Below are 19,359 nucleotides of genomic sequence, written 5' to 3'. Positions count from 1 at the left end.
TTCTATGCTTAAATTGTTCTTTCCGATTCTCACTGATTACATATATATTTTTTCCTTTTGGTTTATTCTTCTCTCAAAGTTATCCTTTCATTTGTACCAAAAAAAAAAAGTCATCTTTCCATCATCATGAATTTTGATCTGGAAGTCTAAAATTGATTCCTAGAGTGACAATTTGAATTGTTCCAAGAGCCAACCTTGTGGGAGGTTATTATGACCTAAAAACATATGGCTTTGGATTTTCGTAAAAAAAATTTCTTGATTATAAAAAACATTAGGACATCAACTTTTTCATTCATGTCTTTTTTTTTTTTCTTTTTAAAAAGGTTTCTAAGATTTTTTTTTTTTTTTTTTTTTTGTGATTAAGTTAGGAATGTCAGAGGAATTAAGTCATCTGTGACCTTTCAAAAAAGAAAGTTTTGGTCCCCTTCATTGAATGCTATTTTTTTTTTATTTTTTTTTGTTGTCTTTTTTAGTTTTCGTTTGCAATTACCTTTTTGAATGGAAAATACTTGTTGAGTTTACAACATTTTGGTTTTTATATATCATGTGTAAGGACTCTGTTGAATTGGAGTAATATGTGAATTTCATTAAGGTATAATTGGACATAGAGTTGTGTGTGTGGGGGTATTTTTTTTTTTTGTTTGGGGGGGGGGGGGGGGGGGGGGGGGAGATAAGGCCATTACCCTGTATAGTGAGGCCTACGGTCCTACCACAAAAATTTAGGTCTCACAGTAAAGAAAAGGTCATATGGAAACAAGTGCAAGTCCAATGATTTTACACCCAATTACCATTAATGAGAAGAAATTTTTTCTGGGGTCACTTAGTGAGACCCACTGAATGTCTACCTTGTAGAGTGCTCCTCTATTGAGATTCTTGGTGTGGACGAGAAGGTCTCACTTCGTATTACACACATGTAAAAAATAAAAAAATTCATGATTCTACTACAGTGCCACAAATTCGCAATCTGATCCTAAGTAATTGTTGTTGTTCATTGGATTTTGGAGAAACTACTTCACTAGGATTCGGGAATTGCTGAGATTCTTCCTGAATAGCCTGGATTCTCCCATCGAGAGTCACTTTTAAGGTCAGACTCCATCTTTACTGTATGTTCCATCATGACAGGGTTTCTACATTTGTATTTTCAATGGTTGCCTCAAGTGTATTGAAGTTGAATTTTCAAATATTTTTTGTGACATTCAATTTTCATGTGGAAAAGTATATTGGTCTAAAACCTTGCATTTCTCTTTCCGGATTTTTGTTTTTGGTGGAGTTGGGTAGTTGCGTAATTCTGCTGATGGCAATGCCGAAGGTGGAGTTTCTGCTTCTCCCTCTCTTCTTAGTGTGAGTGTTGGGTATTTCTCCCTTCCTCATCTGATGTACTATATTTCTTTTTTCTTCTTTCATTTTAATATACATGACTTTTTAGCGAAAAAAGGTCTAAAACCTTGCATATGGATCTTCCGGTGTTTTTCAAAATTAAACTTTGTTGCTCAGCATCTTGGACATCTAGCTATCCCTTAGAAGATAATGTTGACTCCAAATGAGAGATTCCACAAGTATACCCTTAATCGAAAGAAAGAGAAATCAATTAGATGCAACACAAATGATACTGGTGCCATAGGACAAGGATGATCATGTGGAGATTAAGTCCACAAAATTTAAGTTCTAACTGAGCTGCGAGTATTAGTTTCCATCAAATGGCTAAAACTAATTCGGCTATTTTATTAGGGCCCTTTACCCAATAAAGCATTCAAACCAATTTGATTTTTTCTTGTTTTATTTGTAATTTGATTTATTTGTTTATTTTTATTGAAAAGGTGAGGTTATTTGTATAACCACCATTACTCCAAAGATAAGGAAAATGTATAAATTATCACCCTTACTCCTCTCGAGCTTTTAATACCAAAATAACCCCTTGAACCTGTTTTTCCTTTCCTTTTCCCTCCTGTACTTCTAATATCAGCTAACCAAGTCAATGGTAAGGAAGAAGGAAGATGGATCTATCCTTAAAAAAAATCATCTGATGGGCACAAAGTCATTATCTCTAGTGATTTTGATATCCTCAAGCATCTTCTTTGGAGCACCTGGTGAACAATTTGTAGAGGGGGTTACACCCTGACAAAGCGAATCTGATCCATGGTTCTAAAACTCGGATTAGACTGGTCAGAATTGGTTGGATTGGATTGGTGTAGGCCTTGATCAATTCTCAATCCTGATCGATTCCATCCTGATACGCTAATAGGGTTCAAGGGTAAAAATGTAATAAAAATTTGATTTTTACTGAAAAACAAAGGTATAAAATCTATCCGATACAGTTTAATTCAGGTCAATTCTGAACAGTATTGAATTGATATTGACCTTGATTGATCCCAAGACCGATCCCAAGTTTTTAGAACCTTTGATCTCCTCATAACTCATGCAACTCGGAGTACTCAATTACTATATTTTTGGGTTTTCTCCATATTTGAATGGAAATGCATCTTTGGTTTAAAGAGTTGGTGCCGAAGGGAGAAAGTTGTGGGATAGGATCCTGTTGTATGTATGCATGAGTGGGTTTGTGTAGAACTAAGTGGCCATTGGCCCTACTAGCGCCTAGCAGGCTGGCCATTGGTCATACTAACGCCCAATATGCTAACCATTGTCCAGCGGGGGTCAGTAGGATAGTAGATCCAAAATAAATAAAATCAAAAATCAAAATTCTTTGACAGTAGATTTACGGATTACAAAATGGGTTCGCATGTACTCGCAGTTTCCTTCATGTGGCTAAAACTAATTCAGCTATTTAGATATTCTTGAATTCCAGCTCCTAAGCAAGCTGGAGGCCAGACAAAAGAGCTGCAAATTTAGCCTCAAAATTTGACTAAATGCTCCGTTTGATTTGCTGTGAACCAACAATAATTGACGACAAACTGAATAACAATATAATTAATTAATTAAATTTTTTTTTTGAATATTGTTGCGTGAATTACACAATTATTCTTGGTAATGATTATCAGTTTTCAATTTATTTATTTATTTATTTTTATTTTTTTTCTAAAAGTTAGCAAATTGTATTAAAAATGAAAGAATGAAAAATTACAGAACTTCTTTAGAACCTTGATTCACCTTCGACATTGTCATCAGCAAAAACAAAGTTCCAAAGCAAAAATGATATTAAAACCTCTTTAGAACCCTGATTCACCTTTGGCTTGGCCATCAGCAAACCAGAGCTCCAATGCAAAAGGAATTACATACACCTATAACGAGGTCTATGCTGTAAATCCCATTCTAAATCAAAAGAAACAAAGATGGAGTAGTATCCCAGGTGTTTGAAATATGAGTGGCTGCTGCATGTTTAGCTAGTTTGTCCGCCATAACATTAATTTCACGGTAATAGTGAACAATACTCTAAGCAATATTATCTAGATAGCCTCTGAAGTACCGCCAATTCTGTTGAAAACACCAAGGGATAATTTGCCTCTGAACACAGGTGACCATAATTTGGGAATCAGACTCTATAATCAGATTTTTTATTCCTTTGGACGCTGCACAGTTCAGACCATAGAATAGAACTGCAAAGTCGGCCATAAAATTAGTTCCCACAAAGGAACACCCCTCCACCCAAAGAAAAATGAATCAAACCCCAAAGCATGCATCATTCCCCCGTTCGTGCAAATGAATTGACTGGAGTGAATGTAAAGGATGCCCAATCTTGGTGTATAATTTTGATTTGTATTCTAAAATCAGTCATGTGTAGTAGGGGCGCGCAACAGGGCTGGGATGGGCTGGGTTTTCATTTTTCAATTTTCCATCTATCATACTACAAAATTTAAGAACAAAATTCAATAAGCAATCCAAAATAGGTAATTATTTATCCTCCAAATAGCATAAACAGTAAAATATAACACAAACAAGAGAAGTAAAAGATAATCATTTATATTTTCAAATGCTACTCAACCTAGAGTCTTCGTCCAGACGATTACATTCGCATTTATCCAATGACAGATTTCAATTAAGCCAGGGCCAAAACCCAACATCTTAAAAGCATGATGGTTTGGACTCCAAATTGATGTGTCATAGTGGCATGCCATTATCACATGATTCACTTTCTTCCTAGCATGTATATTAACTACATATATTTTTACTTTATGAAAAATATGGCAAAAGTAAACTTGAAATGGGAATGGCTGACTATGACATATGACTAGTGGTTCAGAAAGGTTTTCATATATGAGTTTCACAGCTCCAATTGTGACATTCTCATAAGATCCTTCAACGCTCCCAGTACTCCATATGTGTATATGGTGTCCTAATTTCTCGACAACAAAATCAATGAGATCCTCGGCGGAAGTCACACAAGTGTACTGCTCGCCTTGAATGGGGCTTTTTTTGCATGTCTCGACGGTGGCTTTAATATACTCATCCATATTTGATTCATCCACCACGCCAAATTTTTTTTTTAATTCATCAATCTGGGCAATGGAAAATGGGATTTTTGATGCCAGAGGTCGCGGTAAGAATGATCTAAATGACACTGGGTCTCTTAGATCAGGGACAAGCATGACACTTCCCTCTTTTACCATTGATTCTCGAAAAAATGGCAATCCTCCTTGGCTGGCAACTGATAGGGGTATGTCTTTTGGAGAGTGTTCATAAACCACTCTGTCAGCATTCCACTGAGCTATTGGAGGTAACGTTGTGTCATTCATTGTATTCTTCACCAGTGTATTTGTAGAACAAGCAACATTAGCTTGCTTACAGAAAGAATGCAGGTGGGAAGATAATTCATTTTTCTCTATAAGTTTCATAAACATTTCAATCTGATGAAGACTTAATGGAGAAGCCTTTGCAGTTAACCAATGTGGAGGTAATGGAAGACCAATATGCTCTTCCCAGTACTGTGAGAAGGCATTTTCAGCTTGTGATCCCTGAAATTTCATAGGGAAAAAATAAGAACCAAATAAGAAAAATAAAAAAGTAACAACCGTGTTGAAATCGATGGATAATGAAAACACAATTTTTCTTACACAAAAGTATATTACTATCAGACATCCAAGCAACAGAATCGGATGTGTCATGTTGGAAATGAAATAGAGAACTAAGTGAGTTGGGTTTGTGCCTTTCTGGAAATAACAAGATATGTTTGTTGCATGATGGGGAGGATGTTTGAATTTATATAGAGGAAAAAATTGTGCTACCATCAAATACAAAGCTAAGGGGGGGGGGGGATCTTTTCAGCATCCTAAATGGCTAAGGCTGCGTTTGGAAGTCATTCTGTTCCAAAAACGACGTTTTGTGTTAAAATCAGAATTTTCAGTTTCTGTGACAAAATTTCGTTTTGGGACAAAACTCAAATCCAGCATTTCTCATTTCTAGCAATTTTTTTTACTCCGTTCGTTTTGAAAAAAAAAATGGAAAAACGAATCATAGACACCAAATGGAAGATTCCTTTTTCTTGTTCCTGTAAAATTAAAAAAATGTCGGAAGTATTTTTTTGGATGACTATCAAACGCAGTCTAAATGTATTTTGTATTTGGGAAAATGTTTTCTGGGGGAGTATTGGGGTTGCATCTAGGCACATGTGGGGCTAAACGACTGTCCCCTTCCCATGCAGGCGCAAAGGCTACACTCTCACACAGAATACACTTCGCGTATTTGTATTTTTACAATTTTCATTCCTTATAAAATTTTCTTTTACCATCCCTTGTAAAAGGCTAAAGCAAACTTTCGACTGCTCTTCAGCCCTACAGTTTTTAAATACCAAAAATACCGTCAATCCGTGTAAATATTAACAGTCATGGTCAAAAGAAAAGCTTAAAGAACTGGATCATTAATTGTATACATGAGTTAATAACCAATTCTGGGAAAACCCAATTCTTTGTCTTCATCTACCATGATTTTTTTTTTTTTTTGATAAACCATCTACCACGATGACAGAGCCTTAAAATCAGTTACCCTAAATTCAGTGGCAAAGAATTATGATGATTTTCCATTCATATAGTTGGAGAGAAAACCCCATAGAATTAAAGGGGGAAAATGGAAGAAGAGCCAGATTCATGGGTAATTGTACTATTAAAAGCTTGAGGAGAGAAAGGGAGCTAATTTGATGTAGGTCTAGTTAATTGGTAAGGGATTTTCAGAGAAAACCTAGATTTCGATTTATTTAGACATTGTGATTGGGCTAAAAATCTACTGATGACCATGTCGAAGGTGGATTTTCAGTTCAACGGTTTTTTTTTTCCTATTGTATCTCCCTTCTTTGATTATTGATGACATTCTTTGCTGATCTTTAGCCAAAAAAAAAAACAAAAAAATGATAAATGACTCTTCTCCCATATTTGCAGTAGTCTTTGTTATTCAGATAATCTCATTTTGTCAAACAAATTTCCAAGTACTAAGAAAACACAAGAAAATAGTCAAATTGGTCTGAATGCTTTAAATGGGTGTTTTACAACTGAACTAGTTTTTTGCTTCCGTGGAGTTGTGATAGTAGTTATTTCAAGGGTTGCATAATTGAGTACAGTTTGGATCAATCGCTTTTCAAATTTCAAAGCCAAATTAAATCTTACAACCCCTTGTATGGGCATTTCCAATTTTTTTAGCCAACCATTTTTTTGTTTACCTATTTTCACAAAAAAAAATTTCTTTCTAGGCATTTAAAGCCTTATTTTGCCACAGGGTCAAATCTAGCCTTGAATGTAAAGGAACTTGACCCTAATTGCCAAAAATATGACATTATCAGATTTACGACAAGGAAAATATTTGGGCAATGGAGGAAGCTATTGTTGTTATTCGACAGTTTAATTAGAACTTAAATTTTGTGAAATTGTCTCCACATGATCATTTGTGTGAAAATTGTCTGTAGCCGCTGCATCGGTGCAGTGAACATTGGATGGTTGAGAGCCCTTTGGGGCTTGTCCAGATGCTCTCAGCATCCGATGCTCCCCACACCTCACCGCTGGCTGCAGAGGATGTGGATTCTGATCATCCCCCTATGCAAGGTTTTAGTCCAATCTACTTTTCCAATGTCAGATATAATGTCAAAAAAATTGGCTTTAGATCAATCTACTTTTCCACTCAACTCTACCAATAATATATAATATTCAGATTACTCCAACTACTAGAACCACTACGCACTATGAAAGGTCATTACTGCCCAAAAGAGGTTGCTAAGGAAGGTAAAGATACCAACTAAATTATTAAATCCTCTTTTACAATTACACCCATCAAAACAATATTTATGATGCATGCAATCCAAAATGTTGTGAACTTAACGAGTATTTTTCATTTGTAAAAGTAATTGTCAATGAGAAAAAGAAAATGCAACTAAGAAAAGTCTGTGCAATGAAAGGGACAAAAACCTTGCCTTTTTAAATGTTTATGGATCACTTAATTCCTCTCATATTCCTAACTTGCAAAAAATGGAACGTCAAAAATTTTCTAAAACAAAAACACATGAAGGAAAAGTTGCTGTCATGATGTTTTATATAATTTAGAAAATAATTTTTTGTGAAGAACCTAAGCCATAGGTTTTTGAGGTTAGAATAGCCTCCCATATGGTTGGCTTGTGGTAAATTTGAAATTACCAATCCAAGAACCAATTTTTAGACTTTTGAGTCAAATTCATGACTATGGAAAGAAAAATTTGAGAGGAGGGGAAATTTGAAATTTAATCATAGCAAGAATTATGAAAAACAATTTAGTCATAGATGGAAAAGATAACACAGTTATTATTCAAGGAAATTTCGACAATAATTAATTAAGGTATGTCTAATGGAGCAACAATGCAAAAAAGCCAAATATTCTACTTTTAGAAGTTTTTTGATTTGCAACCTTTGGAGGGAATTTCTAGAGTGGCACCAATTTTAACACATAGAAGGGTGATATGCAATTTCAACTGTATTGATATTTAAAAAATTGTAAAAGGTTAGAAGCATGTCAAATTTTAGAATCGGATTCAAGCATATACCCTCATAAGTGCTGCAGGATTCATTATTAATTGGATTTTTAAACTTTATTTTTCCATTTGACCAATTCTATTTTTTCTAAAACTTGATATAAGCATGCATGGGATGACTTAAAGCACTCTTGTCCACAAAATTTAAACTCCATTCCATGTGCCACGTGGTAAATATTTATAGCAGTCTAAAATTGCCATTAGACTAGTAAAATTTTTCCAAAGATTCATAGACATCCATGGAGAAAAATATTTCTCCCCATTCTAATCTATTTTTCTACCTCTAATACTTTAAATAGGCTTCAGTGCCAACTGAAATGATTAGAGGCATCTTTTTCATACAAACAAAAATGTACCTCTCTAATGTAGCCTTCTTACTTTAAACATTCAGATCTCACTTGATTTGTACCAAATGTCCCAAGACTAGTGTAGAGTGGAGAGATTCATTGTAAATTGTGAACTGCGAGATCTTAAAAACCACAATATCTTCTAAATGAATCTGTTTCAGTGGTGGGGAATTTGAAAATCAATGGAGGAAAGCCTTGAAGGTGAGATGCGCAGGGAAATTCCGTCAGGATTACTAGACCTTCGAAAGTGATTATGATAAACGAAAATAATTAAAGATGGTGATGTAAAGTATTTCATTTATTGGATTTTCTCCCTCTGCTGATGGCCATGCCGAAAGGTGGAGGAGCGATCTAATGGTTTTTTTTTTCTGTATTATATCTCTTTTTCCCAATTCTAATGATATACTTTTGCTGACTTTTAGCTAAAAAAAGTAGTGACGTAAATGATAAAATAATGGGATTTTCCATTCAAGCCCATCTATGCTGCGTGCGTGATGAATTCCCCTCTTGGCATGTTGATAATGTGAGTAAAAAGGGAGAAAATATGAGATAGACGGGAGGAGAAAAAATATGGTAAAGTAGAAAAGATAAAATAGGAATATCAAAGGGATAAGTTGCTTTACGGACCAAGCTTAGCGTGGGAGATAACCATCCTCTTGGCCTCATCAAGGAAACCATGACCTCCTTTCTCTAACAGAGAAATTGTAAGAACCGAAATATTATCCGAAGTATACTAATTTTCTCATTATCTTCTTATAAATTGGCTAAGATAAAGGAGGTTACATGGATTTACATAACTACTACCCCTCCCATGTTTATATAACTCCTATGTAACTAACCCACTACAAGTAAGAGTTATACTTCGCATTATTTTCTTACTTTATATGTAAAATGTAAATAAATGTTTTATGTGGAGGTGACCAGAGAAGGAGGAGTCGAAGCAGGCAGTCGATCTCAGGCAGTCGATCTCAGGCAGTCGATCGAAGTAGATCTCGATCTCAGGCAGTCGATCGAAGCAGATCTCGATCTCAGGCAGTCGAAGCAGATCTCGATCTCAGGCATCGACAACAGTCATCGAAGAGGTTCCTACAACAGTAGCAGTCGATCGAAGCAGATCTCGATCTCAGGCATCGGCAACAGTCATCGATCTCAGGCACAGACAACAGCAGTAGCAGTCGGATTATCCAATTTCTCGACTGCCAGGTGCTTGTTAAGAAGAAGGGAAAGTAATAGAGACTGGCTTTGGAGAGAGAGACGGAGGAAGGAGCATCTCGCTTTGCTTTGGAGCTGAGATCTCGGAAGGAGCTGAGAGAGAGACGGAGGAAGGAGCTGAGAGAGAGACGGAGGAAGGGGAGTCGGAAGGGAAGCTTTGCTTTGGAGCTGAGATCTCGCTTTGCTTTGGAGCTTCTTCTGCTTCCGATCTACTGATATTCAGATCCAGATCTGAAAACTCTTCTCCACTGAATTACAGCTTCACGGAACTCCGATCGGATCCAACACACCGAACACTGAAACTAGTCCAGCCCTTGCTGACTTCTCTGGATCTGTAGAACTCCGATCAGTCCAGCCTCTCTTTCTGTCTTCGTCAGGTAACTAGATAATGCATTTTGGAGGAGAGAGAGTGTCTGGCGATTCAGGGGAGAATGGAGCTCTGGCTGTGGAGGATGACGATGATGGAGCTCGGGAGTCTCTGGATCGTGGTCCAGATGGTCCTCCAGAGGATGAAAGGCACAAGGATGCAGGCCAGCGACATTCATATGCAAAAGCCTTGGGTTTTTCGTCTTGGCCTGCCATTGACACTCTCCCAGAGCCGATTCAGGTAGGGAGTAAAAGACGAGTAATGATCCCGCAGAGAGACTATGAATCGAAGAGACAAAATTTTCGTTTTGCCTTAATCGGTAGGGTTAACTTCCGATTGATCTCTTTGGATGGTTTGAGAGCGGAGGCTCGGGAAAAATGGAACCTCAGTCAAGGGGTGCTAATGCATCCATTGGGAAAAGGTTATGTAATTTTTCAATTTCAGTGCGAGGGCGACAAGGCAGCGGTGTGGCGAAGGTCTCCCCTTAGGATTGGTGATCAGGTCATTCGATTTCAACATTGGAAACCTGATTTTAATATTCACGAGAAGCAACTTCTCACAAAGCTTGTATGGATACGGTTTCCTGATCTCCCGCTTGAATACTGGCACGAAAATGTGTTATTGTCTATTGCAAAGGCAGTAGGGCGCCCTGTGTCCCTAGACAGACGAACAAGACAAGGCATTCTTGGCTTCTTTGCGAGAGTGCTGGTGGAGGTTGATATCTCTAACTTGGCAGAGAGGGTGGAGGAAGTACAGGTGGAAAGATTAGAACCAGGTACATCTCAGGTGTATGGTTTCTGTCAAAAGGTGGTGTATGAAGATAATGTGGAGCGTTGTGGATACTGTAAACGAGTCGGACATTTGATTTCCAAGTGTAGGCTGAAAAGATTGGATGATGAAAAGCAATGTGCGGCTGATAAATTAGCAAAGGTTCCAGGGGCGGTATATGTTGAAGATGGAGTCAACTCAGGTGGGAGTAACTCGGTGAGAGAGTCTCTTTCTAGGGGAAGATCTTTGCCACATCAGCAGAATAATTTTGATCCTATTCAAGATCAAATCTCTCCTAATTCAAATTCGTCCAAGGCTGGGGGAGATATTCAAATATTTTTGAATCCTTCCAACTCTGTCTCAAACGTTTTAGGAAAGGAGTCCAACGGAGATGAAAATTATGGAATTAAGGAAGGATTTGTGTCAGGGACGGTTATAGAATTAGAGTCTGATTCTAATCCTATAAATAAGGAAGGAGAGATTTCTAATATTCAACCTAAGGAAGGAGACGTATTTCGAATGGATGAGGGATCGGATGTTGATTCTGATCCAAACCCAACTGAGAACCCGCTCCATGGAGTTCCTGGTGATCCGCCAGTGGATCCATTGGGGGGGAATGAACCCAGAATGGGGCTTACTCCTGTGGGCGAGGTTGCTGTTCCGGAGGGGAGGTATCCTTCTCGTAATAGAAGGCTCGGTGGGGGTCAAGGACCTGGACGTGGTGTTGCCATGGCCAGTGCTAGGCAGCCAGTTGTTGAAGACCTTGGTGAGGATCATGTGGTTTCTTCTTTGCCCAGGGTGGAATGTTCAAGGGGAACAGCCTCTATTGTGCATTCAGAAATTATAAGAATGGATACGATGGCAGTGGCTCGGGAGAAGGAGGCCGGAGGTATGCTTGAGGGTGGAAAGCAAAGAAAGAAAACAGGTAGTCAGGCTAAAAAGTCTGATAAAAATCAATTCTCTAAGAAGTAATTCATGAAGATTCTGTATTGGAACATTCGGGGTGTTAGGAAGGCAGCAGGGTTGTGCGCTTTACGTCTACTGGTGAAGGAGCATGCCCCGGATGTGTTATGCTTGGCTGAACCCATGGTTCAGGTATGTAAATTTCCTGTTATTTTCTTTAGTCGGTTGGGGTATGCTGTGGATTTCATTCATAATTTTCGGGATGACAAAGTCCCAAATTTATGGATTATATGGAAGTTGGGGGTTTCGAGACCAGTTGTTGCAGGTATGTCTGATCAATATATATCAGTCATCTTTGATTGGCCAGGTAGTAAAGTGGGTATTTCTTTTGTACATGCAAGTTCTTTTAAAATTATGCGTAGGCAATTGTGGTTAGATTTGGAGTTGCCGATATCAGCTTTGGTTCCGTGGTCTGTGATGGGGGATTTCAATGCAACCCTGTTCTCGCATGAGAAAAGAGGTCCTGGTAAGTTTAATCTTGGATCAGCTGCTGAATTCCAGGCAATGGTTGATGCGTGTGAATTGCTTTCTATCCCTTCTCAGGGAAAGAAATTCACTTGGACTAATAATCGTCGAAGGGGTCATGCAGTTGCAGTGTTGGATCGGAGTTTTTGTAATGGGAAGTGGATAGATGTGTTTAGAAATGTGAAGCAGCGTGTTTTGTTGTCTTCGGTATCAGATCATGCCCCTTTAATTGTTGTCTCTGATGATGTTCAAAGACCTACAAATATCCCATTTAGATTCCATAGCTTTTGGATGGAAAATGATCAATTTATCTCTGTGGTTGAGGAAGCTTGGAAAACTTCGATAGGGGGTAATCCAATTTTCGTTCTGGCACAAAAATTAAAGCAGGTCAAGGAGAATTTAAAGGTTTGGGCGAGGGCCAATTTTCCTAACCTGAATGATGAGGTCGATAAAGCAAAGCTGGAATTAAAGAAGGTTCAAGATATGATAGAGGTGGCTGGGATGAATGATGAATTATTTAACAGAGAGGCAGATGCAAAAACAGTATTATTGAAGGCCAACCAAATGTACGAGAAGTTGTGGGCTGAAAAAGCTAAACTGAGATGGATGAAAAATGGAGATTGTAACTCGAAGATTTTTCATCTCTCCGTGAAGCTAAGGAGGTTGAAAAATCAGATCACCTCCCTAAAAAAGGAAGATGGAACTTGGGTTTCAGACCAACAGGGAATATCGTTTTATGTCTCTGATTTTTTTGAGAAATTTCATGAGGCTGATGAAATCACGGTTCATAATGACCTTCTTGAAAATATTCCCAGAGTGTTGGAGGAGGAGGACGTGGCAGGATTGGAGATTGTCCCGAGTGGGGACGAAATTAAACAAGCTGTTTGGGATTTAGATCCTGTAAGCTCTCCAGGTCCTGATGGGTTCCCAGGTAGTTTCTTCAGGAGATGTTGGACTATTGTTGAGGGTGATTTTTGCAGGGCAGTGAAAAAATTCTTTGAGGAAGGGCGGCTTCCTAAAGGAATAAATAACTGCTTTATTTCCTTGATCCCCAAAGTTGAGGGGGCGGCCTCTCTAGATAGGTTTCGACCTATATGTATGGGGAATTTTTATTGCAAAGTGATATCAAAAATTCTATCTTCAAGATTACTTGTTGTTTTGCCTAAATTGATTTCGGAAGAGCAAGGCGCTTTCCAGCAGGGTAAAATAATTTCAGCAAATATCAGCCTCGCCTCAGAAATGTCAAATTTGATGCATTCTTCAGTTAGGGGTGGTGGAATGGGACTGAAGCTCGACGTTCAAAAGGCGTATGACTCTCTAGCTTGGGAATTCCTCTTTGCAGTTCTGTGCAAATTTGGGTTCTCATCTAGGTGGATTTCTTGGATTCACAACCTTCTTCTATCCTCCAGAGTATCAATTTTGGTGAACGGTGGCCCGGTGGGGTTCTTTGGGGTTGGTAGAGGTCTCCGACAAGGAGATCCTTTGTCTCCCTTTTTATTTATTCTGGCAGAAGAGGTTCTCTGTAGAGGTCTTAGAAGCATGGTTCAGAATGGTTTGATAAAGTCTCTTCCTGGGCCTCGAGGTGTGTTAACTCCCTCCCATTTATTGTTTGCTGATGACATTTTCATTTTCATTAATGCATCTGCTCAGTTTGTCAAAAATCTTAAGGCTTTTCTTGATAAATATCAGGCATTCTCTGGCCAGATATTTAATCTAGAAAAAAGTAGTTTGTTCTTTGGAAAGGTTGCCCCTCACAGGAAACATTTTATAAGTACTTTTATGGGAATCCAATCTGCAAGGCAGCCTACTAAATATTTAGGTGTGGAGCTCTTCAAGGGGAGAGTTCAACGGGACCACATGTTACCGCTGATGGATAAAATCAAGAAGAGGTTATCGGGATGGAAGGGTCGGATTCTCTCCATGGCTGGTAGGGTGGAGCTGGTTAAATCAGTGATTTCAAGCATACCAATTCATAATTTCGGGATTTATTGGTGGCCAGGAAGCTCAATAAAATTAGTAGAAAAGTGGATGCGAAACTTCATATGGTCTGGTGACATGGAGACAGGGAAGAAGATTGTGGTGAAGTGGGATGAGGTATGTAAACCTACCAGGGAAGGCGGTCTTGGCATTAGGAGGTTGCGAGATGTTAATTTTGCATGCCTATGCAAATTAGCATGGAAAATCAAACATGGAAATTCTCTAATGAGTGTTTTCTTTCGTGCCCGTTTTCTGAAGATTGATGGTTCGCTGAAAACTACCTACCTTTCCTCTTCGATATGGCCTGGTCTTAAAAAGGTGTGGCGGTGGGTACAGTCTCATGAGCAATGGACTGTTGGGAATGGTCAGAGGATAAATTTTTGGAAAGATAGCTGGCTGGGAAAGAAGTCTATTGAGGAGATGTATGGTTTGCAGTTAGATATCTTTGATTCGATGCAGGCAAAGGTTTCTGATTTCATTTGCCAAGATGAGTGGAATTTTCCCCAGGTGAGCTCTGAATTTTTTCAAAATATCTTTGATCAGGCCAAGGATATCATAATTTCAGATCTGGATGATATTTGTCATTGGGAATTAAATTCATCTGGAGTTTTTACAATAAAATCGGCTTGGGAAAAAGTAAGACGGGAATCGCCAAAGGTGGGGTGGTATTCATTGATTTGGAATTCTCATCTTCAGCCTCGCCAATCGGTGTTTGGATGGAGAATGTTGAAAAATAAGCTCGCTACTGATGATAATGTGAAAAAGAGAGGGGTTCCATTGCCATCTCAGTGCACTCTCTGTGGCATAGCGGAAGAGTCAATAAATCATACAATGTATGAATGCTCTTTTGCAGTTTTCATGTGGCAGAAATTTTGTTGTTGTTTTGGGTTTAGGTGGCCTGGATTTGAAGGAGTTGAAAGTTTGATAGCTTGGTGGAAAGATCAGGCCAAGAAGACCATCTTTAAAGGGGTGTGGCTGAAGGGTTTTGTTTTAATCCCTTACTTTACTTGGTTGGAGAGGAATGGAAGAAAATTCGAAGGAATCTCAAAATCAAAAGAGCATTGTTTTGGCCAAGTGAAGAGAGAAATTAGCTGCCAAGAGTTGGTTCATTCAGGGGCAGCCATCTCAATTTCGGATCTTGTCACTGCAAGAAGATTGGGTATTTCAGGGGTGCGGAGAAGGCCTCGGGAAATCTTCACTATTTTCTGGTGCCCTCCTAATCCAGGTTGGATAAAAATCAATTCGGATGGTTGCTCTATTGGTAATCCAGGGAAGTCTGGAGCAGGGGGAATCCTTCGCAATGAAAAGGCAGAGGTAGTGGCAAATTTCAGAAAATTTCTAGGAACTCGCACAAATTTTGAGGCTGAATTTTTAGCGCTTATGATAGGGATTGAATTAGCTAAGCAGCATAATGTGAAACGGCTCTGGATAGAATGTGATTCAGTTGCAGTTGTGACTATTTTTCAGAAGAGGCAAAGTCCATGGATAGCTCGGCAAAGATGGATAAATTGTATTTCTTATTTGGAGGATGTGGAATGGAAAATAACGCATTGCTATAGGGAAGCAAATTCAGTGGCGGATTTTTTGTCAAAGTCAGCTGCTCGTTTTGAAGTGTCAGAGCCGATTTCAATTTGGCCAACTCTGGTTCAAATGGAATTAGACATGGATGCATCGGGCCGGCCTAGGTTCAGATTCACCTAGGATCTTCTTCTCTTTCCTGATTTTTTGTTTTGGGTGGAGTTGGGTAGTTGCGTAATTCTGCTGATGGCAATGCCGAAGGTGGAGTTTCTGCTTCTCCCTCTCTTCTTAGTGTGAGTGTTGGGTATTTCTCCCTTCCTCATCTGATGTACTATATTTCTTTTTTCTTCTTTCATTTTAATATACATGACTTTTTAGCGAAAAAATGTAAAATGTAATTTCTGGCAACCAAACGACTAAAATTATGACCGTTCCACTAGATAGCAAAATATTTACAAAAAAATTAAGAATAAGTTATGTTTGGACTGAGTTTCCCTGCACAAATGGTGAATGGATTCGTAGGTCATCCAGGCCGCTTGAGGGGAGGGAGGGGGCGCACGATGTCTCCTCTATCTGATCCATGCAGTGAATTCAAAGTGCTGCTCAGGAAAACTGTCCATTATGTTTCACAATCGCAAGTTGCGATGATAAAAAGATTTACCAGCAAAGTACGAAAGTTCCAATCCATTGTCTATGTGGCATCACTCTATTCTTGAGAGCCTTCAAGCAAATGGTATGGCTAGACCGCATTACCGGATAAGTTAGAGGAAAGCTGCCCTTGTATCGCCGTCTTAAGGCTTTAGTTAGTCTTTTTCTTCATGGCTCTTGATTTCTCCCTGCTGATGGCAATGCCCAATGTGAGGAGTGATCTCGAGTTTTATTTGGTTTCTATTTTTGAAATTTTGGGAATTTCAGCTTTGTACATTATTTTATTTATTTTATTTTTTTTGCTAACAACAAGTATCTAAGCCTTCGGCCTAACTAGTCCCACGGGCTCATACTGACCAAATCATTCAACTTTCATCAAAAATAGTGAAGAGCACTAAACACCCCCATGTGAGTGTCCCCAAGGGGGTAAGAGGAGTCAAACTCAGAACCACACGCTTCCTGAGATGAAGGTCCCTTGCCAACTCGGCTATATATGATCTTCAGAGAAGGAAAAAAAAATCTTTGACATAATAAGCAAGCCAAAATAGGCCATTATTTATTCTTTAAATAGCATAAGAAGTAACATATAACACAAAACAAGAGAACTGAAAGATAATCATATTTTCAAATGCTGCTCAACCTAGACTCTTTGTCCAGACCATTCCATTCTTGTTTATCCAATGACAGACTTCAATTTGACCAGGGCCAAAACCCAATAGCTTAAAAGCAGGATGGTTTGAGCTCCAAGTAGATGTGTCATAGTGGCATGCCATGACTGCATGATTCACTTTCTTCTTAGCATGTAAATCAACTGCATATACTTTTACTTTCTGTAAAACATGGCAATAATAAACCTGAAATGGGAATGGCTGACTATGGCATAAGGCTGGTGGTTCAAAGAGGTTTCCAGATATGAGTTTCACGGTTCCAATTGTGACATTCTCACAAGATCCTTCAATACTCTCAGTATTCCAAACACGTACATGATGCCCCAATTTTTTGACAACAAAATCGATGAGATTCTCGGCAGAAGTCACACATGTGCTCTTTTCACATGTCTCTAGGGTGTCTTGAATATACTCATCCATGTTTGATTCATCTACCACATTAAAAAGCTTCTTTAATTCATCAATCTTGGCAAAGGAAAATGGGATTTTTGATGCCAAAGGTCGAGGTAAGAATGATATATATGACATTGGGTCTCTTAAATCAGGGATAGACATAAAACCTCCTTCTTTCACCATTGACTCCCGGAAAAATGGCAATCCCTCTTCGCCAGAAATTGATAGGGGTATGCCTTTAGGAATGGGCTTTTTGGGATGCTTTCTTGGATGGGGGTTTTTTGGAGCTGGCTCATAAACACTTATGGCAATATTCCACTGGGGTAATTGTGGCATGGTTGTGTCTTCTGTTGTGTTATTCACTAGTGTATTTGTAGAACAAGCAACATTAGCCTGCTTATAGAATGATCTCAGATGGGAAGTTAATTCATTTTTCTCTATGAGTTTCACAAACACTGCCACTTGATGGGGACTTAATGGAGAAGCTTTTGTAGTTAACCATTATTGGTAATGGTCTTCTTGCTAATTTTTGGAAGGATAAATGGTGGGGTCAGAGATCTATAATGGAGGAGATCAACTTAGATAATTCCAGCTCTCTAATCACTTCTGCTACAGTGGGAGATTTTATTAGAGAGGGACAATGGCATCTTCCAGAGGTAAATGCTCCTTTGCTTAAGCAGATTTTTAATCAGATAAAAAAGATTAAAATTCCCAGTGTGCAAATGGAAGATGTAAGTGTTTGGTCTTTAACACCTATGGGGAATTTTTCTACGGCGTCAGCTTGGGAGGTCATCAGAAAGGAGTCGCCTAAGGTGCCCTGGGTCTCATTAATTTGGCAAAAGGACTTACCTCCTAGATATTCTACTTTTGGATGGAGGCTGGTTCACTGTAAGCTTCCTACAGACGAGAACATTAGAAGCAAAGGTGTCTACTTGGCCTCTTGCTGTTATCTCTGTGGGATGGCCGAAGAAAATATTGATCATATTTTTCTCCACTGCCCATTATCTATTTCTATATGGAAAAAATTTTTAAATTGTTTTGGGATTCAGTGGAAAAATCAGGTGTCGATTGCTAACTTCCTTCTATGGTGGAAGAGAAGAGCTACTGGCCTCAACGTTAAAAAGCCATGGAAGATGGGATTTCTGCTAATTACTTATCATCTATGGTGGGAGAGAAATCAAAGAAGGCATGAGGCTAAGGCAAGACAGGCTAATTTTATTTTTGAATCCATCAGACAGGAGCTGATTCTTTGCCATGGCAGTTCATGCAAAGAGGTTAAGGCAGTTTCAGATGTGTTATGCTGCAGAAATCTGGGCTTATCGATTTCTCCCTCAGTTTCTTCTCCACCCCTTGAGGTGCACTGGTGTCGACCGGCCCCTGGCTGGATAAAGATCAATGTGGATGGTAGTTCCTTGGGCAATCCTGGTAAAGCTGGAGCAGGTGGTGTGATGCGAAACAGTGAAGGCCAGGTTTGTGATTCTTTTAGTATTTTTCTGGGTATTAAGAAGATATACGAGGCTGAGTTTGAAGCGGTATTGGAAGGAATTGCAATGGCACAGACTCATAATGCGACACATGTGTGGATAGAATCAGACTCGGCGTCTGTGGTGTCTGCGATTCAACGAAGGCAGATCCCCTGGTTTGCTTTCCAAAAATGGATTTCTTTCCTTCATTATTTGGAATCCATTTCTTGGAAAATAACTCACTGCTTTCGGGAAGCAAACCCCATTGCAGATTTTTTAGCTAAAAAGGCCTCTAAATCTGGCCTGTCCGAGACTTCAGTGGAATTTCCTAATCGCATTGTAGCAGAGCTTGTGAATGATGGTGCAAATATGCACAGATTTAGATTTGGCTAGGATGCTCGCTTGCTTTCTCTGCTGATGGCAATGCCGAAGGTGGAGACAGCAAGTTGGGCTAATGGCGTCAGCTGTAATTTTCTTTTTTCTCTTCTTTTTGGATATTCTTCCCTTCTTAATAAATTACCCTATTACAAAAAAAAAACCAATGTGGAGGGAGTGGATGACCGATATGCTCTTCCCAGTATTGTAAGAACCCATTTTCAGCTTGAGCACCCTATAAATTCATAGGGAAAAAAAT

General features: G+C 38.9%; 3 protein-coding genes across 3 annotated transcripts; 1 reads left to right on the top strand and 2 right to left on the bottom strand.

The window, feature by feature from the left end:
- Nucleotides 1-3,894: 3,894 nt before the first annotated feature.
- LOC122072713 (polygalacturonase non-catalytic subunit AroGP2-like) lies at nt 3,895-5,118 on the bottom strand. The gene is made up of 2 exons (XM_042637100.1): nt 5,007-5,118; nt 3,895-4,907 (listed from the first exon to the last, which is right to left on the bottom strand). Exons 1-2 carry the CDS (start codon nt 5,055-5,057, stop codon nt 3,933-3,935), a joined length of 1,026 nt encoding a protein of 341 aa, XP_042493034.1. The 5' UTR covers nt 5,058-5,118; the 3' UTR covers nt 3,895-3,932.
- Nucleotides 5,119-11,605: 6,487 nt separating this feature from the next.
- On the top strand, nt 11,606-16,093 carry LOC122074314. The gene is made up of 6 exons (XM_042639141.1): nt 11,606-11,858; nt 11,970-13,365; nt 13,468-13,640; nt 14,124-14,152; nt 14,294-14,542; nt 16,076-16,093. The coding sequence occupies exons 1-6, from the start codon at nt 11,606-11,608 to the stop codon at nt 16,091-16,093; spliced, it is 2,118 nt and encodes a 705-aa protein (XP_042495075.1).
- Nucleotides 16,094-16,836: 743 nt separating this feature from the next.
- On the bottom strand, nt 16,837-17,598 carry LOC122074313 (polygalacturonase-1 non-catalytic subunit beta-like). Its single transcript, XM_042639140.1, has one exon. The coding sequence runs from the start codon at nt 17,596-17,598 to the stop codon at nt 16,837-16,839; it is 762 nt and encodes a 253-aa protein (XP_042495074.1).
- Between the last annotated feature and the right edge of the window lie 1,761 nt (nt 17,599-19,359).

Source organism: Macadamia integrifolia, chromosome 3 (assembly GCF_013358625.1).
Source record: "Macadamia integrifolia cultivar HAES 741 chromosome 3, SCU_Mint_v3, whole genome shotgun sequence".
Taxonomy (NCBI): domain Eukaryota; kingdom Viridiplantae; phylum Streptophyta; class Magnoliopsida; order Proteales; family Proteaceae; genus Macadamia; species Macadamia integrifolia.
This window is presented reverse-complemented; position numbering and strand designations above follow the sequence as displayed.

Coding starts and splice junctions, on each gene's coding strand:
- LOC122072713 (XM_042637100.1), bottom strand. CDS start 5,057: ATGACACATCCGATTCTGTTGCTTGGATGTCTGATAGTAATATACTTT. Junction 4,908..5,006: donor TGATAGTAATATACTTTTGT/GTAAGAAAAATT, acceptor ATGAAATTTCAG/GGATCACAAGCTGAAAATGC.
- LOC122074314 (XM_042639141.1), top strand. CDS start 11,606: ATGAAGATTCTGTATTGGAACATTCGGGGTGTTAGGAAGGCAGCAGGG. Junction 13,641..14,123: donor GTCTCTTCCTGGGCCTCGAG/GTGTGTTAACTC, acceptor ACATGGAGACAG/GGAAGAAGATTGTGGTGAAG. Junction 14,153..14,293: donor TTGTGGTGAAGTGGGATGAG/GTATGTAAACCT, acceptor CGTTTTCTGAAG/ATTGATGGTTCGCTGAAAAC.
- LOC122074313 (XM_042639140.1), bottom strand. CDS start 17,598: ATGCCACAATTACCCCAGTGGAATATTGCCATAAGTGTTTATGAGCCA.